Genomic DNA, 24389 nt, shown 5'->3' on the forward strand with positions numbered 1-24389 from the left:
GTCCTGGAACTCACTCTGTAGACCAGGCTGGCCTCCAACTCACAGAGACCCGCCTGCCTCTGCCTCCTGAGTGCTGGGATTAAAGGTGTGAGCCACCACCGCCTGGCTATTTATTTATTTCTTGAGCAAAGCCAGACACTGCCAGTCAGGGTATAGTGGCTCAGATTCCCATGCAAAGGGGTGAGCTGAGCTACATAAAAGATGAACAAGTACCAGGGAAGCCTGCTGGTGCTGCCCTCCCCACGTCCCACTGATGAGCATCAGCGATCCAGGGTGGCACTCCCACCCACAGCTCCAGGGAGTTTCTGCCAGGCAGCCATCCTGCTCCCCGCCACACACACACACCCTGTCCCAGCACCGCGCACCTGCTCCCTTCTATGTGACGGTCTGCGTCTGCCTGGCTGCAGGGAAGGCCTATGAGATCACCTATGTGAGGGTGAAGTTCCGTACCAGCCGCCCCGAGAGCTTTGCCATCTACAAGCGCACGCGCACCGGTGGACCCTGGGAGCCCTACCAGTACTACAGTGCCTCCTGCTGGAAGACCTACGGCCGTCCTGAGGGCCAGTACCTGCGGCCTGGCGAGGACGAGAGGGTGGCCTTCTGCACCTCTGAGTTCAGCGACATCTCCCCCCTTGAACGGGGGCAACGTCGCCTTCTCCACCCTGGAGGGTCGTCCCAGTGCCTACAACTTTGAGGAGAGCCCTGTGCTGCAGGTCAGAGGACAACAGGGCCTAGGGGACCACGGGGGGGGGGGGGGGGGGATGGGGCAAGCCTGGGATGGGGGGGACAGTAGGCAAGTCAGAAGAGCTAGAACCGGAGAGGCCCCTAGGGACCTCTGGTTGTCAGACCTTAAACCCTAGAATCCTGTCATCTTTTGCCGGTACCTGGTTTTTATTTTTGCTTTTTATTGTATTTATTTATTTGTTTTGTTTTGTTTTTTGAGACTGTGTAGCCCTGTCTGTGTAGCCCTGATTGTACTGGAGCTCATTCTGTAGACCAGGCTGGCCTTGAATTCAGAAATCTGCCTGCCTCTGTTGGGATTAAAGGTGCGCCCCACCACTGCCCAGCTATGTTCTTCTTTAATTTTACTTTAATAGAAGAGAGCCAGTGTTGCCCATACTCTTGGGATCTCAGCACCTAACAGGCTGAAGCAGGGAAGCTCCTGAGTCGCAGATGCCCTGCAGCCTGCCTGTTTCTCTCAGCTGTGCCTGGGTGCGAGGTTGCCTAAGGGATAATTTGTTCTGCTTGGTGGCATAGTCACTAGACTTCCACTGGTGGGGTGAATCATTTTGTGTCCCCACCCAGGCCTTGACTCCCTCGTCCTTGGAGGCCTCAGCATCTCCAGGGGGCCTTTCTGAGAACCCAGAGCCCCAGGTTATAGTGTAGCTTGGAGACGCCATGCTTGCCCAGCATGCACAGGGCCCTAATTTTGACCCAGAGCCACAGACAGGAAGAAATGCAGGGTTTCCAATCTGCACAGTTAATGCTTGCTCGGCATGAAGGAAGTCCTGGGTTCCATCCCCAGCACCCCACAGTCTGGGTGTGGTGGTGCACACATGTGCACCTAGCTCTTGGCAAGTGGAGACAGAAGGATTGGGAATTCTGGCCATCTTGGGCTGCATGTGAGGCCCGTTTGGGATGAATGCAACCCTGTCAAGAGAAGAATAGAAAGGGTTGCGGGGGAGGAGGGAGGGAGGCCGCACCCCGACCTCACAGTCAGACCTGCCTTCAGCAGACCCCTGAAAGCACAGTGACCTTTGCGAATCCCAGCCCTGGGTGACTCCGAGAGTGGCAGGGACCCGCGGTCTCAATGCTGTACAGGGTTCTCAGGACTGAGTCCTGCTGGGGTGAGGAGCAAGTGTGCCAGGAGCTCATTTTCCATCCTGACAGCCTGACTGCTAAGCCAGGGGCTCCTGGGCTGAATTAAAATGTTGATTAATATTCAGCCGGAGCCGCCTCTGATTATAACAGCAGGCGGATGGAAATGTCACTCTCCACGTGCATCCCCCCACTTCCTCACCACGCGCTTCCCCGTGGAAGCTGCTCATCCAGCCCGTGATCAGCAAGTATTTATCAAGTGTCTGCTATGTGCCAGGCAGAGCCCAGGGGCTCTGGCTTGGGCTTGAGCGACTCGTGTTCTGGGGTGTCAGTCTGCATGCGAGTTGCTACGGGGAGAAATCGGAGCAGAGAGAGAAGACAGGCAACCTGCAAACCAGGGTCTCAGATGGGCTACCTCAGCCACTGTCCACACACACACACACACACACACTCACACACACACACTTCTGTGCTGATGACAGGCCCTATACCCAGTGGTTAACATTGCCATCCTCCTCCTCACACCTTCAAGAGGCCACTAACCTGGCTGCATTTTACAGATGGGGAAACAGAGGCACCAAGGCATTGGGGCTTGTCACCAGAGTTGTACAGTCAGCAAGCTGCCCAGCCCCAAGACTGACCCAGTTCTCCTGATTCCTGGCCTCTTCTCAGGATCTGTGTCAACCAGGCCTGTCCCTGTGCCCCAGGACCCACTTTCTGGGGACCAGGGGTAGGGTTTCCCAGTGGAGCAGGCCAGGATCATTTGCTGATTATGTCCCTGTGCCCTTCCCCAGGAGTGGGTCACCAGCACCGAGCTCCTGATCTCTCTGGATCGGCTAAACACATTTGGGGACGACATCTTCAAGGACCCCAGGGTGCTCCAGTCTTACTACTATGCTGTGTCTGACTTCTCTGTGGGCGGCAGGTAGGCTACAAACAGGGCCGGGGGAGGCCGAGGGAGCAGGGCCCTACCTCAGAGAGCCACAGAGCTGGTGAGGTGCCTGGGGTGATCCAATGGGAAGGAATGAGCAGGACCCTGCCCCCTGCCTGCTGGCTCCTCTCTGCCTCTGCAGACCGCCCCCAACATGCCCCCATCATGTAGCCCTCCCCAGGAAATGAGGAGAGACAGTAAGTTCCTAGCCCAGGCCTGTGGTGTAGAGGACACGAATCCAGTGGCTCCCAATAAACACATCAGCGTACCCCAGAATAAAAGCCCAGGGTGGCCTCAGACTCAGCTCTGCAGAACAAATGATGGGGAGACACGGGGCAGGCTACACAGAAGCCTCTATGACTTGGAAAGCTGGGCTTGAGGGAGGAGAAGGCTGTGAGGCTGGAGTGAGGGCAGAGCCATGGGCGGAGTCAGTCCCCAGTCCCTCTGTCACTGGGGAGCCCCAGACTGTCAAAACACTCGGCCCCCGGTCATTAATTGATTTCCCCACCGCTGTGACAAGATACTTGACAAAGGCATCTCAAGGAAGGGAAGGTTTATTTTGGCTCACTAAAGTATAACCTGAGGTCCCGTCCGTCCGTCATGACGGGACAGCGTGAGAGCAGGGAGATGAAGGCTGGCTCAGCGGGCTCAGCTTCTCCTTTGATCGTCTCCGGGACCCCAGCCCAGGCACACTGCTGCCCACATTCAGGCTGGATGTCCTTACTCCGTTCACCCTCTTCTAGAAACTCCCCCAGGGCATGCCCACAGGTTTGTCTCCTGAGGCGATTCTGGGTCCTGTCAGGTTGACAATGAGCCACCGCTCGCTCATTGGTACAGCAGTGTGGGAAAGGGCGAGGAGAGGAAGGAGGCAGGGAGCTGGGACCATGCAGGCACTGCTGGGGGCAAGGGTCCTGGGCTAACGGTTAGCTAAGACGAGAGAGGAGCTCAAAGGGTGAATGATGGACTGTGGGTGTGGGCGATGGCGAGGGTGGCCCCCAGATGCTGGGCTCGCAGTGTTAAAGATGGGGACGGCAGGGAAGACCCTGTGCCCAATAGCTGGCACTTTGAGGTGACACGGGTGAGGAACTCCAGATGACCCCCCCCCTGCCCAGACTTGCAAGTCGGGTCAATGCTCCCAGCAGAACTCCAAAGATGGTCATGACCTCCATCTGCTATGTATGCCTGTTGTCAGGGCCTGCAGGCCAGAGCACATCTGTGTCCCAGCTGTGGGACCCAGACCACCCTCCGCTCCACAGCTGGCTGTGAAGGCTGCCTTCGGGAAGGAACAGCACCTTTCCTTGGGTCAGAAGGGAGAGTGGGGCGCTCGCGGCACCTTCTCAGGGATGGAGAAGTCCCTCATGAGTTCCATGAGCCCCATTTTCTAAGACCGTTGGACTCAACCCTCCCGGCAGCAGTGGGTGTTGCTGCCTACCCTGAACCCATGAACAAACAGTACCATACCCTTGTGTCCCCAAATCAGAGATGGCACTGAAGACCCTGGAAGTGGCCAGTCACCCGTCACTGCCCTCTGAGGACAGAGGGAGGGTGGGCCTTGACTTTGGGGAGCCGGGATGGGCTCTGGCTTTCAGCTCTGTCCCTTGGGTCTGCCACGTTGTGTCCTGAGCCTGCTTCATCAGCTATACGCTGGGGTGTAGAGTCCTCACATCCAAAGACGCCAGCAAAGTCTGCAGCAATTTGCTTTGTCTGGGGGTCAGTCAATACCCAGCACTCCACACTGCCCACCCTGCGAAACACCGCCTGGTTCTCGCTGGGTTCTCCCATCTCTTGACCTTGTGGGTGTCATGGGATCATAGGTCCAGGGCTGCCTACCAAGGCTCAGACTCTGGGGTCTTCTTGGGAGCTGGCCCTCAACAGGGCACTTCTTTCTTGCCCTTTTAAATAAAATTGCAGAATTACCTGAGATAACTAAGAACTGACCCTGTGACCACTTGTCCACCCCCACCAGGAGACTGAATTGGCTTTTCCCTGGGTCCCAATACCCCTGAGTTGAGACTCTACCTAGGCAGAGACATTCTGTGGCAGTCACTTACCTCAGTTTCTCGGTCTACTCAGAGGAGACAGCAGGAGGCTGGTGAAGACAGTGTGCTGACAAGTTAGTGTTTTTGTCAACACAACGCAGGTTAGAGTCGTTTAGGAAGAGGAAACTCAATTGAGAAAGTATCTCTATCAGACTGTCCTATAGGCAAGTCTCCGAGACATTTCCTTGGTTAATAATTGATGTGGGAGAGCCCAGCCCACTGCGGGTGGTGCCATCCCCTGGACAGGTGGTCCTGGGTGCTATAAGAAAGCAGGCGGGACAAGCAATGGGGAGCGAGTCTGTAAGCAGCACCCTCGTGGCTTTTGCTTCCGTTACTGCCTCTAGGCTCTCCCCCCGCCCCCCCCAGCTTCCCTTCATAGTAGACTGTAGTAGGGATGTGCGAGATGAAATAAATCCTCTCCTCCCCGAGTTGCTTTTGCTCATGGTGTTTATCACAGTGATAGGAAGCACACTGGGAGGGACAGCAGGGTTCATTCCATCAAGCATCTGGGAACCCCAGTGCTCTCTTTATGGCAACCGCCGGGTGGGGTGCGGAGTGAGGTTCAGGGCTGCCCACACTTGGCTGCAACCAAGGGATGCCCGGCAGTGAATCCCTGGCTTCTCCCAGTGTCCGCGGCAGCTGTCTCCAGGCCCCCTCTCCCGGTGCTTCCCTCAGGTGCAAGTGCAATGGTCACGCCAGTGAGTGCGGCCCTAATGAGGCTGGTCAGCTGGCTTGCCACTGCCAGCACAACACCACGGGAGTGGACTGCGAGCGTTGTCTGCCCTTCTTCCAGGACCGTCCGTGGGCCCGCGGCACTGCAGAAGACGCCAACGAGTGTCTGCGTGAGTGTCCCTCAGGCAGCGGGCTAGTGATGCTTGCTGGGAAACAGTCCCCCAAACCTCACAGTGGGGTCTGCTCCTGGGTGGGCCCGGCATGCAGTGTGGGGCCCTCGGCCGTGGAGGGGGAGATGGAAGTGCTTGAACGTCAATCCTCCCTCACAAGCAGTCCCTCCAGGACAAGTCCACCCAGAGCGGTAGGAGGGCAGGAAGGTCCCCAAAGTAGACTTAACCCTTTGTTTTAACTGTTCCAACCCCAGCAGCTAATGAAATCCAGCCCCCCCCCACCCCACCCACTGGGTTCTGACCCACCCACCCCAGCCTTTCCCACAGTTCCTCCAGTCCCCCGGAGTCCTTTGATGTCCCAGCTGTGTGTGGTGTGGCTCTGCCTGCCTAACCTCAAAGACACACTGGTGAAGGGAGGAAGAGCTCTGGAGCTTTCTACCAGGACAGTGGGGAGGGAGGAGCCTTCGCAGTGGGTGTACCGGCCACCCCAGCGTCCCACTTCCCTTGGCCGGCCCTTCACAGTCCTGTCTCGGGCTCCATGCGTGCAGTGCCTGGAGCCAGCGCAGAAGTCACATAGCATCTTAGCTGGCCTTGGCCTGCCAGGGCTCGGGTGGGGAGGAGTCAGCTTTTTCCTTAGGACAGACAGCTTCTTCCTGTCTGCAGTAGCTGCCCCTGGGGGCTAGCGCAGTCCTCTTGACTTGCTGGCCTGCTTCCCCCAGGCTCCCTTCTCCGGCCAAGTCTGTGCCTGTCTGTACTTGGTGGGGTGCTGAAGACCAGACCGCACCCTGCCATGACTGAGTTTCTGTCTTCACAGTCACCAGCCTGGAAGGTGTGGTTTCATGCCTGACCCTTCACCTCTGACTCCTAGCCCAGGCAAATTCTTTGCCTTTCACAACTCTATAATCCCTCTTGTCTCTGTGCAGCCCTGCCCCCTCTCCTCTGGATGCTGTCGTTGTCACTCTCCATGGTCTCTGGCCTCCTCCACCTGCAGTGAAGGGTCTCCAAAGAGTGCAAATACATGTGTACCCCGCCCTGAAGCTCCGGGCTCCCAGCCTCCGCCTCACATTCCACTCACTTCGCAGTACCCCCTCCCCTGCCCACCACACGCATGTTGCCACAGCCAGCCTCTTGGCACACACAGACAAGGCTTCTCTGGTCCAGACGTCCCCCTCCTGGCTAGGACGCATTTCCTGTTCCACCATCTTCCCCATCCCAACACCTTTCTGACTCCCTCCAGGAAAACACGGCTGTGGAGCACTTGATCTTATGGGGCACCCTGTTTGGGGATCGCAGATACCTGGGCTCTGTGTACTTGGTCGTGCCGGGCCTGAAAGCCACCCCTTCGTGTCAGTCAGTTTTCCCAAGTGCCTGCTGGCACAGTAGTATAAGGAAAGGAAGGTTTGTTTGGCTTGAAGTTATGGTCCCCTCAGGATGGTGGCAGGCGTGTGAGGCAGCTGGTCACACCGAATCTGCAGCCAGGAAGCAGAGAGCTTAATGATGTCATCAGTTTGTTCCCAAACTCCTTTCTCAGTCCAGGACCCCAGCACCGGTACTTAAGGTGGATCTTGCCACCGCAGCCTAATGCAGAAACTTCTGAGAAGTTTGTGTCCTCGGTGATTCTCAGTCCTGTCAGGTTGACAAGATTAACCAAGCACACCTGTCTTTGAGATGCCTGCTCCAGAGAGCAGAGCCCCTCCCCCAGGAGGAGAGCCCCTCCCCCCAGGAGGAGAGCCCCTCCCCCAGCAGAGCCAGCCGCTCACACAGGCGACCCTCATCTCTCACAGCCTGCAACTGTAGCGGGCACTCCGAGGAGTGCACATTCGACCGGGGGCTCTTCCGGAGCACGGGCCACGGCGGGCACTGTCATCACTGCCGTGACCACACAGCCGGGCCACACTGTGAGCACTGTGAGAGGAACTATTACAGATGGGCCGCGATGACACCATGCCAGCCCTGTGACTGCCACCCAGCAGGTGAGCAGCCTAGCTCCACCCTTCCCTCCCCCTCCCTCCCCTCCCTCCCCCACCTCCACTGCCCTGTGCTCCTCCTCCCCAGGCTCCCTGAGCCTCCAGTGCGACCACTCAGGCGCCTGCACCTGCAAGCCCTCAGTGACGGGTTGGAAGTGTGACCTCTGCAGGCCTGGGTTCCACTCCCTCGGTGAGGGCGGCTGCAGGTAAGGATGTGGTACAGAAGAACAAACCTGCCCGCTGGGGGTTGGGGTGGAGACCTTGGAGGCCCACTTGCTGTGAAAGGGACAGAGTCCCAGGATGAACCTGAGGCCTGATGAGTGAGGGACACAGAAACACTCCAAGCGGGCGAGTACCACCAAGGCCGAGGCAAGGGTCAGGTGAGGCTCAGCTCTAGGAGAAGAGGGCCTGGTGCAGGGGGGGCAGGAGTAAGGTTGGCCCTGAAGAGAGAGGGAGGAAACAGGCAGATTCCAGAACCCAAGTCTGAGACTGAGGAGGAGGGAGGGATAGAGGCTAGTCCTCCTGGCAGAGGGCCAGGTGGAAGCTGGGCAGGCAGCCAGGCATTATATACGTGTTTGGAGTGTGTGGTACCCGGTCGTGAGGAGAGAGACCAGCAATCTGCCACAGGCTGGAGCTTAGGAGAGGGGCCAGACACGTTTACTGGTATTCACAATGGAATCCACGGTGACCAATGCTGCAAATTACGAGGCATTTTGTGGGGGTAGTCTTACAGATCGTAGCTGACCTCCTGCTGGAGTTAGAAATGTGCACCACCGTGGCCAGTTTTATGTGGTCCTGGGGAGCGAACTCGGGGCTTCATGTATGCTAGACAAGCGTCTACTAGCCCCTGGAAGCACTTTCAATGCTCTTGTCAGGGCTGAGGAGAGGCTCAGTTGGTAAAATGTGAGGATGTGAGTTTGGATGCCCAGCCCCCCTGTAAAAACCACAAAAGCTAGGTGCAGCATTGCATCTATCTGTAAGCCCAGCGCTGAAGGCTGGAAGGCAGGCAAAGGTGACTGGATCGCTGGAGGTTGCCAGCCAGTCTTGCCCAATCGGTGAGCTCCAGGTTCAGTGAGAGACCCTGTCTCAAATGTAAGGTGGAATGCAAGAAAGCTGACTTCAATCTACGACCTCCATGCATACGTACATGCACACATTCCCATGTACACATGGACATATGCAGGAAAATAAATGAACTTGGCTCCGGTAAACAGCAACAGTGTCCATACATTTGAAAGGCAGGTGAGGCTTCTTGGGTAGATATGGTGGCACAGAAATGCCCAGTCAAGTCAGCCCAGGGCTCGGTGGTGGAGTAAGTGCCTGCCTAGTGTGCAGAAGGCTCTGAATTCCATCCCAGCACAACAACAAACCAAAGTCCTGGGCCTGACCCTGGCTGCTTCCCAGTCTTGGGCTTGGGACCTTTGCACATGCCGTTCATTTCCTAGAGCACGATCCTTGCCCGGCCCTGCCTCCTCCGCCTGTGTCCTCAGCTAAGGCATTGCCCCCTCAAGAAGCTCCCCGCGCCCCCACTCCCTCCCCTTCTCCAAGGCTGGACACATGCACTCCCTTAGTGCCGCCTCGCACTGTCCGCCTCCTCCACAACCGAAGGGCAGGGGCCACTGTACGTCTGCTCTCACTGGATCCCGAGGTCCATGAGAACAGGAACCATGTCTCAGCAGGTGATGTGTGGTGGGTGGGTAAGTGGATGCAGGGATGAATGGAGGTGAGAAATCGATGGACAGAAGGCTGGTTGGATGGGTGGAGGTGGGTGGATAGGTGCGTGGGAGAATGGGTGGATGGGAAGCTAAGGGATAGAAGGATGAGCAAACAGGGAGACAGATGGACGGATGGATGCTCTAATGGAGGGGCGAGTGGGTGGATGCTAAGTGAGGGCATCGGTGATGGATGGACAAATGGAGGTGTGAATAGATAGGTGAGAGTGGGCAGATGGTGAGCGATAACATGAGCAGAGGATGATGGATGGGTGGGTGGATGGATGGATGGGTGGATGGATGGATGGGTGGATGGGCGGATGGATGGATGGGTGGGTAGATGGATGGGTGGTTGGGTGGATGGATGGATGGATGGGTGGATGGGTGGATGGGTGGATGGGTGGATGGATGGATAGGTGGGTGGGTGGATGGATGGATGGGTGGATGGATGGGTGGATGGGTGGATGGATGGATAGGTGGGTGGGTGGATGGATGGATGGGTGGATGGATGGGTGGATGGATAGGTGGGTGGATGGGTGGGTAGATGGATGGATGGATGGATGGATGGATGGGTGGATGGATGGGTGGATGGATGGATGGGAGGGTGGATGGATGGATGGATGGGTGGATGGATGGATGGGTGGGTGGGTGGGTGGGTGAATGGTTGGATGGATGGGTGGATGGGTGGATGGATAGGTGGGTGGATGGGTGGGTAGATGGATGGATGGATGGATGGATGGATGGATGGGTGAATGGATGGATGGGTGGATGGCTGGATGGCTGGATGGATGGGTGGATGGATGGATGGGTGGGTGGATGGGTGGATGGATGGATGGGTGGATGGGTGGATGGATGGATGGGTGGATGGGTGGATGGATGGATAGATGGATGGGTGGAAGGATGGATGGATGGGTGGATGGGTGGATGGATGGATGGGTGGGTGGATGGGTGGATGGATGGGTGGATGGATGGATGGGTGGATGGATGGGTGGGTGGATGGATGGATGGGTGGATGGGTGGATGAATGGGTGGGTGGATGGATGGGTGGATGGATGGGTGGATGGATGGGTGGATGGGTGGATGGATGGATGGGTGGGTGGATGGATGGATGGGTGGGTGAATGGATGGATGGATGGATGGGTGGATGGTTGGATGGATGGATGGGTGGATAGATAGATAGGTGGATGGATGGATGCACCAGTGGAAAGGGTGGGTATTGGGGGCAGGGATATCTTCACATGGGTAGTTCCTAGTAAAGTGGGAACAGTGACACCAAGTACAGTCTCTTGAATAGTCCTATCCCTCAGGAGCAGGGAAGGCATAAAGAATTCTTCTGAGGATGGGATGGTCTACGATGGAGCTGCTCAACAGATGTGTGTCTTCTCGGTTTCTTCGGCAGACCCTGTACCTGCAATGTTGCTGGCAGCTTGGACACCTGTGACCCCCACAGTGGGAACTGCCCCTGCAAAGAGAATGTAGAAGGCAGCCTATGTGACAGGTGCGTGCGCTGGCCTCTGATGCGCTGGCCTCTGATGCACTGGTCTCTGATGAGGTACCCAGGCTGCATAGTAAAGGGAGAGGCAGTGCACAGTCCTCAGAGCTGGGCAAGCCTGCCATCCCGTGTTCTTTCTGAAACCCCAGGGCCTGCTACTCAGGAAGGCAGCCAAAGGCCCCGTGGGCACTGCTTGTATTGTGATTCAACAACACTGAGGGTTTATTAGCTGAGGAAATACGTCGTCATCTCTTCAAGATCAGATTCCTAGAAAGAAAACTCCGAAGACATAGGAAGAGCATGCCTAATCCAGGCAGCAAATACCTGGTGTCATCTTTCAGTTCCTCTGCCTCATATCCAGGGTAGATGCCACTGATGGAGAGCTGTCACAGCCCCATCTTACACCAGTGGCAGACATTACTAATGGAGAGCTGTCACAGCCCCATCTCACACCAGTGGCAGACATCACTAATGGAGAGCTGTCACAGCCCCCATCTCACACCAGTGGCAGACATCACTAATGGAGAGCTGTCACAGCCCCATCTCACACCAGTGGCAGACATCACTAATGGAGAGCTGCCACAGCCCCCATCTCACACCAGTGGCAGACATTAGTAATGGAACACTACAATCTTAACCTGAGATCCTTCTCAATACCTTGCTCCAAGAAGCCCCTAACAACTGAGCTAAGACAAAAGTCATCCCCGCCCTATGTGAAAAGGATAAAGGAGACAATCCACAGGAAATCTCAGAGCTGGAACTATTTGAATAGCAATATTAATAAGGATGCAATCGCGTTACAACCCTAAGAATGGGGCAGATATCCGTAATGCCAGTACATGATCAGATAAATAAACAGACAACGACAGCGGGTCAAATCCTCCTTCAGAATTCTAAACGGTAGAGGAGGGTGGAGGGGGAATCAGGCTAGAGGCGGCACACAGAAATGACTGCGCAGCCAACAGCAGCGATGAGCGCTGGTGGTCTCGGGAACAGGCTCTTGCACAGCCTCAAGATTCAGCCCCGGAAACAGTTACTAATTACAATGGTGGTTTTCAAGTGTGTTGCAAGCAAGTTGTTTGATACTTTTCTCCTCTGGAAGGTTGTTGTTGTTGTTGCTGTTTTAATTGTTTGGGGGAGTTTTGTGTTTTGTTTTTGAGGCAGGTTCTCATTGTGCAGCCCAGGCTGGCCCCCACCCTCTTAGAGATCTGCCTGCCTCTGCCTCCTGATTGCTGGGTGTGCGCCACCACGCCAGGCCAGTGCCAGGCTTCCAATGACTGAGCTGCAGCAGCTGTTTAGACAAGGAGCCTGGTGGGCAGCACGGCAGCTGGGAGATGATGGTTCAACCACTGCCAGTGTCACTTGGGAGGCTGAGACAGGAGGATTGTGAAGCGCACAAGGCCAGGCCAGGGTATAAAATAAGACCCGATCTCAAAAGACAAGGGGCTGGAAGGATGACGCAGCAGTTAAGAGCACTTGTTTCTTTCAGAGATCCACATGGTGGCTCACAATCATCTGAAACTCCAGTTCCAGGACACACAACACCTTCTTCCGGACTCCACAGGCACCAGACCTGCATGTAGCACACAGATATTCGTGCAAGCAAAACACTCATACATGTAAAAAAGTTTTAATTCAAATTTTCTTAAAGCAAGCAAACAAACAAACAACAAAACCCAAAGCCTGTGTGACCTTTAGTGTCAGTACTCAGGAGACAGAGGCAGGAAGATCTCTGAGTTCCAGGTCAAGCAGGGCTACCCAGTGAGACCTGTCTCAAACAAACAAACAAACCCCCCTTAGAAATGAAAGTGTCAAGATCACAGGAGAGGAGGGAAAGTGTCAAGGTCACAGGAGAGGAGGGAAAGTGTCAAGGTCACAGGAGAGGAGGGAAAGTGTCAAGGTCACAGGAGAGGAGGGAAAGTGTCAAGGTCACAGGAGAGGAGGGAAAGTGTCAAGGTCACAGGAGAGGAGGGAAAGTGTCAAGGTCACAGGAGAGGAGGGAAAGTGTCAAGATCACAGGAGAGGAGGGGGAGATGTTTACAAATCGGAGGTGACAACAATGCAGGGTCTGGAGCAGGGGATCATGTTAGTGAGAAAGAAGGAAACCCTGGTGCAGCCTGGAGTCCCTTAACGTCAGGCCATGCTGATCTCTTGGCTTTGAGGCTGTATATCAGCAGTGGAGACATTGAGGTGGCACCGGCCTGTATGTCCTGTCTTTGTAATTCTTGTGTTTCTGAAACAAACAAATAAACAAACAAATGTTTTCTTAAATTTCACCAGGATTCCCAACAGTCTAGCTGGATTCCAGTCCTGTCCCATCCTGGCTCAAATATGTGACCCCACCTGACTCTCTTACAGATGCCGCCCTGGGTCGTTTAACCTGCAGCCTCACAACCCGGCAGGCTGCAGCAGCTGCTTCTGCTACGGCCACTCGAAGGTGTGTGCCCCTGCTGCCGGCTTCCAGGCACACCACCTCCTCTCAGACTTCCGCCACGGTGAGCAGAGCTGGAAGCCCTGGCTGGGGATCTCCTTTGGGAGCTAGGATGGGGACAGCCCTTCCCCTGGGGCCTCTTTGGGGAGATGCCCTAGGCCAGGCAGCCTTGGTGTAGACTGTGGAAGGGCGCCCTCCAGGACCTGCCTCTACCCCGGGCTCCTCCCCCAGCCTCTGCTCCTCGGGCACTTTACCCGCAGGGTGGTACTGGAAGGCTTCGTAAGACCGCAGGCACCAAGTCCTGCGGGCAGCCTCCACTCACCCCCAGGAAAGTTAGTCTCCCTTAGCATATCTGAGTTCCAGCTTACAGTCTCGGCCTCCATGTATTAAGCACCTGTATGCCAGGCACTGCTGAGCTCCACATTCCAGGGAATCTCAGCCTGGCTGGAGGCGGGTTTCTCATTCCCATTTTACAAACTCCGTACAGGCCTGTCTGAGATTGGTCTGGCAGCCATGACTGTGGAACTCCAAGCTCTGCGATCCATCAGAGCCGGTGTGCCCAGCCATACTCCTCGGAACATTTCCCCACACCTGAGAGTAAAGAGGCTGGGGACTGGTCCAGATGCAGAGGCAGTGCGCCCTCTGCTGGACGCCACTCAGAAAGCAGGACAGCACATGGCAGTGGCTGGCCAAAATCTAGCATAGCCAGGGCTTGTTTTCTGAACCCTGAGGTAACATGGAGAAAGCTTGGGATGTAGCTAAGTTGGCAGAGTCCTTTCTGAGCATGTAAAAAACTCTGCCGGGATTGGAATCATGGTCCTACCTCAGGCCTGGCCTAGTCTTCAGAGCGTGGCCTGTCCCCACCGTTCCTCTCTGAGACAGGGTCTCAGCCTGACCTCCAAGTCCCAGCCACACAGAGCCCTGCTGGACTTGTCACTGGAGGCCACCCTTCGGGCTCTCACGGCTGGGATGGATAGTCTGTCTTTGATGTTTAGGAGCTGATGGCTGGCAGGCCAGAAGCGTGGGGACACCAGAGCATCCTCTGCAATGGAACCGGAATGGGATCCTCCTGGGCCGGCAAGGAGGGGAGGGACTCTCAGCACCAGGTGGGTGACAGTTCCTGTGATCACACCACCCAGGTCCCTGCCAGCTGCTACTACAGTACCTTAGAGTGGATGAGCTCCAAAAGACAGGCTAACCTTAGCTCAGCTCCTTCCTGTCAACAGAGCAGAGACCGTGTCTCCCTCGCGGCACTCACGTCTTCAGAGTCATGTCCTCCCCATCTTCAGAGCAGCTGTCGTTCTTACGTTCTTACAACTGACATGCTGGATAATCCGGCAGGCCTCCCTAATTCCGTGGCCAGTGGACTAACACTCCAACTCCATCTGCAGCCTTAATCCTTTCTGCCTGGCCAAACCCCTCTGCACAGACCCATCTCTCAGGGTTTAGGGTTGGGGACACCCTTGGATAATATGATTCTTCAATTAGACCACAGCATGTGTGAAATCACCAAAATACCGTGTGTGTGTGTGTGTGTGTGTGTGTGTGTGTGTGTGTGTGTGGTGTATGTGTGTGAATGTAGTGTATGTGTGTCTGTGTGTGTGTCTGTGCATCTGTGTGTGTGTGTGAGTGTGTGTATGTAGTGTATGTGTGTGTATGTGGTGTATGTGTGTCTGTGTGTGTGTCTGTGCATCTGTGTGTGTGTGTGAGTGTGTGTATGTAGTGTATGTGTGTGTATGTGGTGTGTGTGTGTCTGTGCATCTGTGTGTGTGTGTGTGAGTGAGATACGTGCTTGTGTGTGAGTGGGCACAGCTGTGCCAGAGGTTGGTGTTAGGAATCATCCTCCATCCCTCTCCTACCTTGTTCACTGAGGCAGGTGTCTCAATCAAGCCCAGGGCAAGCTGATATGTCTAGTCTCACACCAGCCAATTTTGCTCTAGAGATCTCCTCTCTGCACTTCCTAAGGCTGGGGTTGCAGTGGGCCACCATGCTGCAGCGGCATTTACATAGGTTCTGGGAATCCGAACTCCGGTCTCCTCACTTTTGCGTCAAGCACTTTAACCACTGCGCCGTCTCTAGCCCTGGCCTTGGATTTTCTGCCCGCCACAGGCACACTTGTTTGGATGGCTGTTGACACAGTCCATACAGATGGATGTTAGAGCCACGTTAAGTATGTGGCGCTATCAAGCCTTTTCCTCTTACCTTTAGAGAAGTTCCTGGGCGATCAGAGACTCAGCTACGGACAGCCAGTCATGCTGACCCTCCAGGTGCCGCCTGGGGGCTCCCCACCTCCTCTGTACCTGAGGCTGGAGGGGGCAGGCTTGGCTCTGTCCCTAAGGCCCTCCAGTCCTCCCAGTCTTCAGGACACCAAGCAGCCAGGACAGGTTCAGCTCTGGTTCCTGTAAGTGGCCTCCCCATCCTGAGAGATGGGAGTGGACTGGGGAGGCAGGCTGGTTTCTGGGAAGCTGTCCCACTGACTTCCTGTCCCTTCCAGCCTACAGGAGACCTCTGAGGAGGCAGATGCCCCACTGCCTGCCTTCCACTTCCAGCGGCTGCTTGCCAACCTGACTGCCCTGGGCATCTGGACCAGGGGCCTCGGCCCGGACCACTCTGGTGAGTATGATGAGGATACACCCCTAAGGACATGGGCCCTGGCCCTGCGTTGCTTGTGGAGTTCTCATGGCATGGACTCTGAGATTGAGAAACAGGACACAAGGCAGCAAGAGTGTTTGTGACGACAGAGGCAGGGGCTGGACTGTGGGGACGGGGAGTCCTGGGGGAGGACAACTCTAGGGTCAAGTACATGGTCCTTGACAGAATCCAGCACCTCCACATCCCCCCATAGCACTGCCCCCCCCTCTGCCGGGCAACAATGGCACTGCATTTCTGCCACACCATAGGCTCATACGGATACTAAGCTCACCCAACTGCTTTTAAGACAGGGTCTCCCTGGTCTTGAACTCTTCATCTTCCTACCCCTGACTCCCAAGTGCTGGGGTTGCAGGAGTCTCAGTATGTAGCCCTGTCTGGTCTGGAACTTGCTATGCAGCTCAGGATGGCTTTGAAACTTCAAGAGGATTAAACTCATGTGCCACTATGCCCAGCAAAAGTTTTAAAACTTAATGATATTTATCTACTTGTATATATGTATATTTATGGACACACATTTATGTGTGTGCCTCGTGTGTGGAGGTCAGAGGACAATTTGTGGGGTCCCGAGAATTGAACTCCTGAGGGCTCTTAACCCGTTGAGTCATCTTGCTGGCCCCAAGCATGGACATTTTACAGTCTTCTCTCTCTGTCCCACCCACCCATCCACCCAGGTTAAAATCAAGATCGTGCAACACTAAGTGCACATTCCAGCACCGAGGTACCCCCACCAGCCCTTACCCATCTCTTGGTCTAAAAATCATCTGTTTCCTTAGGTCTTGATTTTTTGACTGTTGTTTTCAAAATTACACTCAAAACCTGGCATAGTGGCTCGTGCCTGTAACCCCAGCACCTGAGAGGATAAGGCAACAGGATAGCAGTCTGAAGACCACACAGGCTACACAGCAAGACTGCGTCTCAAAAAACAAACAAAATGACAGCTGCCTCACAAGCTGCCTCTGTATGCACGGGCCTGTCTCAGGGCTGCTCAGGGAGCGTTGGGTAGACACGCACGGAGGCCTCCCCTTCTCTCCTCACTCTGCAGGCCAAGTGTTCCTGTGTGAAGTCCGGCTTACATCAGCCCAGCCCCAGAGAGGGCTCGCCCCGCCAGCCTCTTGGGTAGAGAGCTGCTTGTGTCCCCCGGGACACACAGGCCAGTTCTGTGAATTCTGTGCTCTGGGATACAAAAGAGAGGTACCGAGTGGGGGTCCCTTCACCAACTGCATCCCCTGCACCTGTAACCACCATGGCACCTGTGATCCCAACACAGGTGAGTTCCCAGAACCCCACGCCAAGGCTACCTCGGCCGCTTGAGCACGGCGAGAGTAAGCCTGGCCCTCACTGGTGGCTCTTGGGGACACAGGCACCGGTCTTGCCATGCTACCTGGGTGCCTGGGATTGTGAGCATCTGAGAAGGCCTGCAGCCAGCCTCCCTGCAGGCGTCTGTCAGTGGGCAGGCCTGGGAGGGACTCCTCAGGGCTTTTACTACTGGATGGGTGCTGTGAGGAAGGGTTTATCAGCACAGACAGTGACAGAGGGATGACATCGGGAGGGTCATGCAGGTGCCAGCAGCGTCATGGGTGTCAACCAAAATCCACAAGCCTACTGTCTTCGCCACTCCATGGCTGTGGCCTTGGGAAAGTCACTCCCTGGGCACCCCATCTGTACAGTCCAGACAGTGACAGAGTGCACACAGCCCAGGCCATGGAGAAAAGGCCACATGAATGTCAGGAATTGTCCAGACTTCAAATAACAGTCCTGCTTTGCGCCAAAGCTCAGGGAGAGTTGAGCAGGTGAGCTGAGGGGTCTTTTCCTGGGAGGGGCAGACACAGGACACCGTGGAATAGTGCCACCCCTTCCTCCCTCTCCCTGGTGTTGCTGGCTCTCCATCTTCGACTCCCACAGACATCAGAGTGACGTGTTCTCCGTTACTCTCCAGTTCTCCAAGACAGGGACCTAGGGTGCGGGGACCTCAGGGCCAGACAGTGGCAGGGCCACACCTCCCAGCAGTCTGGGGTCGGGTGGCATTCGATAGAGCTATCTCTGTAGAGGAGCAGAAGCCTCCCCGGGGGTCATGTGACCAGAAGGTGCTAGGGGACAGACACAGCTTCTCCACCTCCCTACCACAGACCTTTCACCCTGCAGTCTCCACGGAACAGATGGGGTCTCTGTCACTCCTGATACACGGAGGGTCGTCTAACTGTCCTGTGCCTGGCAGACATGACCAATTGAGCCTAGATGAGGCCTCACAATCCTTTCCCACATAATGCTCCCTGCAGCTCCTATTGAGGAAACAGAATCTTCTGATAAGATGGAGCTGATTTTCACCCCCACAGAACCCTTGACTTGGCCATAGCTTTCCACTCATACCCGCAAGCCTTCATTTGTAAAACGGTCCGAGGGGCAAGCCTCGGGGTGTGGGGCTGGAGCAGGAGCCCTCCCCTGGTCTGCTTATCCAGGGAATGAAGCCCCCTTTATTCTCCTTACAACCCCGGCTGGACGCTGCTGGTTGCCTCCTGTAGGGGGGTGATCTTGACTTTCTTCCTGTCCCTGTGGCTAGTTGTCCCCTCTAAGCGTCCCTGAGCAGACACCAGGAGCTGCTGCACTGGAGACGAGGGCCTGTGATGTCCCACCTTCAGGGACCAGCAGGCAGAACAGAGCTGCCTTACTGATGACCTGCATGCACTCATGGTCCCCGCACAGGGTGAGCCCCGCAAGGCTGAAAGCCAGGGCCAGGGCCTCTGTTTGGTGGGTCCCTCAAGATGAAGAGGACTCAGGAGCACGGAAAGGAACCAGAGTTGCCGTGCCTTCCATCGGTCAGACATACAGACAATAGTGAAACAATGCACGAGCTCCCTCCCTGTCTCTGGCACTCCGCTTGACTGGGGCAGGCATACCTGCTGGTGTGGCCCACACTACCTTCCCATCCTCCAAGACAGGGACTTGAGGTGCAGGGTGGCCACGTGGCCAATAGGTGGCAGAGCTGCACTGCCTGCCCTCCACGGGGCGGGTTTGATGGTTTTCCCAGATCACACAGGCCTTAAGCAGAGGCCGTGAACCCAGGCAGCCTGGCTCACCTGGATGCTTCATCCCCAGAACATTCGGCCTCCATCTCAGGCTCTCCCTGGTCTAAGAGGGCGTGCCCCACGGCTCCTTCACCAGGATACTCACTGTCTAGGGCGACCCCTTTGGCAAACCTCTATCTCAAAAAAAATTATATTAGGATTCATAACAGTAGCAGAGTTACAATTATGAAATAGCAACAAAAATAATGTTATGGCTGAGGTCACCACACGATGAGGAACTGTATTAAAGGGTCGCAGCATGAGGAAGGTTGACAGCCGCTGGTCTGGGGAGCGCTGGGCTGAGGTGGTGAACAGGTTATTTGCCTTGCTCCTTAGGAGTCTGCCTGTGTGGCCACCACACCGAGGGGCCATCCTGTGAACGCTGCATGCCAGGTTTCTACGGCAATGCCTTCTCAGGCAACGCCGATGACTGCCAGCCCTGTCCATGCCCTGGCCAATCAGCCTGTACAGCCATCCCAGAGACTGGAGAGGTGGTGTGCACACACTGCCCCCCTGGTCAGAGAGGTGAGTGGCCTGTGCTCTATCCCCCAGGAGGACCAGCCCTGATGCCCCGTCCTGCCCTGACTCTAGTGGGTTTGCGTGTGACGGGCAGGAAAGAGCCTGGCCCTAGATGTAGCAAGCATGGCTTCTGGGGACAAAGTCTCCTTGTCCAGGTCCCAGAATGCTGAGTTGCTACAGCCCTCCCTAGGCTTTGGCCATATACAACTGAACCTTGAAAGGCCCACATGCGGGCCCCGAGAGCATGACTCATGGTTTGGGATGAAGCCGGGGGACCCGGGATCTTCACTGCAAAGGTGGAAAACCTCAAGCCAGACTTTTCGTGTTTCAAAAGAAGGCTCAGCTTGTAAAATACTTGCTGAATAAGTCGGGTGACCCGAGTCTGAGACTCAGATCCCATGAAGAAGAAGGCCAAGTGCTGTCTCACACGTCCGTACTCTGAGCACTGGGAAGGCAGGGACAGTCCAGCAGAAACAGTGTGGTTAAATGAGAGACCCCGCCTCAAAAAATAAGGAAGAAATTGATTGACGATGACCCCCAACATCGACCTTTGACCTTCATGCACATATGCATATGTATAAACACACACACACAGAGGCATGTGTATATACACACATACATGCAGGCATGTACACACACACAGGCATGTGTATATACACACATAATGTAGGCATGTACACACACACAGAAGCATGTGTATATACACACATTCATGCAGGCATGTACACACACACAGAGACATGTGTATATACACACGTACATGCAGGCATGTACACACATACACACACAGTGCCATGTGTATATACACACATACATGCAGGCATGTACACACACACAGGCATGTGTATATACACACATAATGTAGGCATGTACACACACACAGAAGCATGTGTATATACACACATTCATGCAGGCATGTACACACACACAGAGACATGTGTATATACACACGTACATGCAGGCATGTACACACACAGAGGCATGTGTATATACATATATACATGCAGGCATGTACACACAGACACACACACAGTGGCATGTGTATTTACACACATGCAGGCATGTATACACACACAGAGGCATGTGTATATACACACATACATGCAGGCATGTACACACACACACACACACACACACACACACACACGGCTTTTCCGATTTAAGTTTTAGGAATGTCTATGAGGTAACATAAGGGAAGCGGAGCCTTCCCACTCCCAGGTCCCATTCTCCTTCACTCCCGCCCCCTGCTGCAGGACTCCTGCTATCCTCAGAGGAGCATTTAACAGCGTCTGAGATGTCTACATGCCCCACAAAGTCACCCACTTAAAGTGGACAATTAAATGGCTATTGGTATAGTACATCATTAATTTTTTATCATAATAAAACCTATATCATAAAACTGTCTTCCTTGGCCATCGTTTTAAGCATGTGATTCATTGGCCTAAGGGGCCCTGGCATTGTACGCTGTTCCCTGCCGCCATGCCCCCCGGTGAGCTCTGTGCCCACTGGACTGTTGTTTAATGTCCTCTGTCCCCTCCCCCTCCACTATTTGACTATGTCTCTGAATTTGACTCTTTGGGGTCTTGTCTAAGTAGAAGCGTGTTGTCCTGAGCCATTTAGCATCTGGCTTCGTGTGGATTAGTGTCTGCACTGAATGGTCTTGTGGAGTGTCCTGCTCTTGGGGACTCTTCTGAAAGCAGCTTCTGATCCTCAGATAGTCCCAGGGAACACAGGGCCTGGTGTGTGTGTGTGTGTGTGTGTGTGTGTGTGTGTGTGTGAGTGAGTGTATGTGAGAGTGAGTGTGAGTGAGTGTTTGAGTGTGTGAGTGTGAGTGTGTGAGTGTGTGAGTGTGAGTGTGTGAGTGAGTGTGTGAGTGAGTGTATGTGAAAGTATGTGAGTGTGAGTGAGTGTATGTTTGAGTGTGTGAGTGTGAGTGTGTGAGTGTGTGTGAGTGTATGTGAGAGTGTGTGTGTGAGTGTATGTGAGAGTGTGTGAGTGTGAGTGAGTGTATGTTTGAGTGTGTGAGTGTGAGTGTTTGAGTGTGAGTGTGAGTGAGTGAGTGTGTGAGTGAGTGAGTGTGAGTGAGTGTGTGAGTGAGTGAGTGTGAGTGACTGTGAGTGTGAGTGTGTGAGTGTGAGTGAGTATATGTGTGAGAGTGTGTGAGAGTGACTGTGTGAGTGTGTGAGAGTGTGAGTGAGTGAGTGTGAGTGAGTTTGTGAGTGTGAGTGAGTGTGCGTGAGTGTGTGAGTAAAAGTGAGTGTATGTTTGAGTATGAGTGTGTGAGAGTGACTGTGTGAGTGTGTAAGAGTGTGAGTGTATGTGTGAGTGTGTGAGTGTGAGTGTGTAAGAGTGTGAGTGAGTGTATGTTTGAGAGTGAGTGTGTGAGAGTGACTGTGTGAGTGTGAGTGTGTAAGAGTGTGAGTGAGTGTATGTTTGAGAGTGAGTGTGTGAGAGTGAGTGTGAGAGTGACTGTGTGAGTGTGTGAGAGTGTGAGTGTGTGAGTGAGTGTGTAAGAGTGTGAGCGAGTGTGTGAGTGTATGTGTGAGTGTGAGTGTGTGAGAGTGTGAGTGAGTGTGTGAGTGTGTGTTTGAGTGTGTAAGAGTGTGTGAGTGAGTTTGTAAGTGTGAGTGAGTGTGTGAGTGTATGTTTGAGTGTGTAAGAGTGAGTGTGAGTGAGTGTGAGTGAGTTTGTAAGTGTGAGTGAGTGTGCATGTGTGTGAGTGTGTGTGTGAGTGCGTGTGTCCCACAGTTGGCTCTGTACCCCACTGGCATCACACTTTCTCTCCACTGCTAACCTTTCCCCATTTTCTGACCCCGCTGTGGTTCCCTGTGCTTTGAGCTGTGAGTGAAGCCCAGTCCGTGGGAGTGCAGTGAGAGATGCTTGCATGGTGGGTGGGGCACTCCTGAGGGAGAGCATCGGAGGGAGCCACACCAGCAGGTTTGGGTGGCTCGTGGATCAGGGACTTCTGCCAGCCTCCTGGAGTAGCCTGCAACTTGTCTGGCCACCAGGGCTGAGCCTGACCAAACTCCTGGTGATGCTGAGGAAGATGCTGGTGGAGGTGGGCAGGATGGAGGTGAGCGCATGGGCACCGGCTACAGCTGAGCACTTAGCATTGAGTGCTTCGAACAAACAACCAGGTCGAGGCCTCTTAGCAGTGCTTTGGGGACATCTCAGAGCTGTCCTAACTACAGAGGCAAGGCGCACCATGGGTTGAATCAGGGAGGCACCTCGGCTTCCCCGGGGCCACACTATCTGGGGGTTGGTGCTAGGACCTGGCTGCAGGCCAGCTTGAGCTCAGCTTCCCAGCAGCACCCTGTGAGCCAGAGCTCCAAACCTGCCCCTCCATACACAGGCCGGCGCTGCGAGAGCTGCGAAGATGGGTTTTTTGGGGATCCTCTAGGAGTCTCTGGAGCCCCTCAGCCCTGCCGCCGGTGCCGGTGCAACGGGAACGTGGATCTCAACGCTGTGGGCAACTGTGATCCCCATTCCGGCCACTGTTTGCGCTGCCTGTACAACACCACAGGGGTGCACTGTGAGCATTGTCTGGATGGCTTCTATGGGAGTGCCTTGGCCCCCAGGCCCGAGGACAAATGTGCTCGTGAGTACGCAATCCCCAGGCCCAGGAGTAAGGCATGGGAACCACTGTCTTCATCCCTCACTCAGGGTCCACACAGGATGACTGAGTGAGCCACCATACCAGCTGGCCCTCTGCTGGGCCAGTCTCTTGCCTTCTCTGTTCTCTAAAACGCATCAGAATTGGTTCTTTCTTCCCCGAGGCCCCTTCAGTCCTGACATCTTATAGCTCTGATCCCACAGTTTCACCCTGCACTGATAACTCAGCACCTTTCACATCTCCACCCTTAGCACATGAGGCTGATGCAAGGATAGCAAGGCCACGACTCTCCCTCATGTGTCCCCTCTCCCTGCCGGGGTTGTACTCGGCCTCACGCGTGTTGAAAGCCCGCAGCCTGCGTCTGCCTGAATCGGGCTCCTGGAAGTCGTGCATCAGAGCAACCCAGCTTGCACCCCACCCGATGTCCTCAGAGCCCCTTCCACACGGCAGCACCCACACCTGTGTGGAGCCCCGCCCCCCCAGGAAACCCCACTCTAGCATTGAGAAGGATACTGCACTATGATTCCCGGAAGAGCAGGAGTGTGTGGGTCCACACTGGGGCTGCCGGGCTCTGCCTGTGGTCACTGACCATACCTCTGACCCTCTCTCCAGCCTGCGGGCTTGAGGCAGACTCGGGAAGGGGTCATCTACATCCCCACTCGTCTGGGCTGGCTCACCAAGAACATAGCAAATGGGCTGAGACCTGAGCTTGACCCTCAAGCCTTTTCCAGGATGGTCTTGGGAACCTGGCCCGTGTGACAGTTATCTCTGGGGGTCCCTGGGCTTCTCAGCTTCTGCCTGTCCCCCTAAAGTTTAAGCAAATGGTTCCAACACCCTTTCCTGAAACCCAGCCTGCAGTTGTGACCTGAGGGGCTCAGCCAGTGAGAAGACACCCTGCAACCCAGTGACCGGCCAGTGTGCCTGCCTGCCTCATGTCACCGGGAGGGACTGCAGCCTCTGCAGCCCTGGCTTCTATGATCTCCAGTCCGGGAGGGGCTGCCAGAGGTAGGGAAGAGGCTCCGAGGGTCCTGGATGACTTGCCTGGGGGAAGAGGGCACTATGGAGCCTCAGGAATGGGCTCAGTCTGAACTGTGCCCATCCCGGGCCCATTTCCATTTCACTGTGTCTTCCACCAACGGGCACAAAAACTCAGTCTCTCGGTGTCAGGTGCCTGGCTATGCCAGCCTTCGAGGGCTAGGCAGGTAGGCAGGTGGCTAGTTTGGTCTGATTCTCATCTCAGTGACAACTACCACTGGGTGACTTTTTCTTTTTAAAGATTTATTTATTTATTTATTACATATACAGCATTCT

The 24389-nt window shown here is 55.0% G+C and overlaps 1 protein-coding gene across 1 annotated transcript; it reads left to right on the forward strand.

Moving 5' to 3' along the window:
* Positions 1-153: 153 nt before the first annotated feature.
* LOC121138416 (laminin subunit gamma-3-like) lies at positions 154-24083 on the forward strand (the record flags this gene model as incomplete). The annotated part of the gene is given in 15 exon segments (XM_040741116.1): positions 154-628; positions 630-713; positions 2613-2743; positions 5464-5630; positions 7415-7603; positions 7686-7803; positions 10709-10807; positions 13160-13296; positions 14228-14338; positions 15441-15633; positions 15727-15845; positions 16927-17151; positions 19283-19471; positions 22818-23063; positions 23930-24083. Coding segments are annotated over 15 exon segments (2537 nt in total), but the record flags the coding sequence as incomplete, so codon positions are not given.
* Between the last annotated feature and the right edge of the window lie 306 nt (positions 24084-24389).

The sequence above is a fragment of the Mesocricetus auratus genome, unplaced genomic scaffold (assembly GCF_017639785.1).
Source record: "Mesocricetus auratus isolate SY011 unplaced genomic scaffold, BCM_Maur_2.0 contig_13348_pilon_obj, whole genome shotgun sequence".
NCBI classification, from domain to species: Eukaryota; Metazoa; Chordata; class Mammalia; order Rodentia; family Cricetidae; genus Mesocricetus; species Mesocricetus auratus.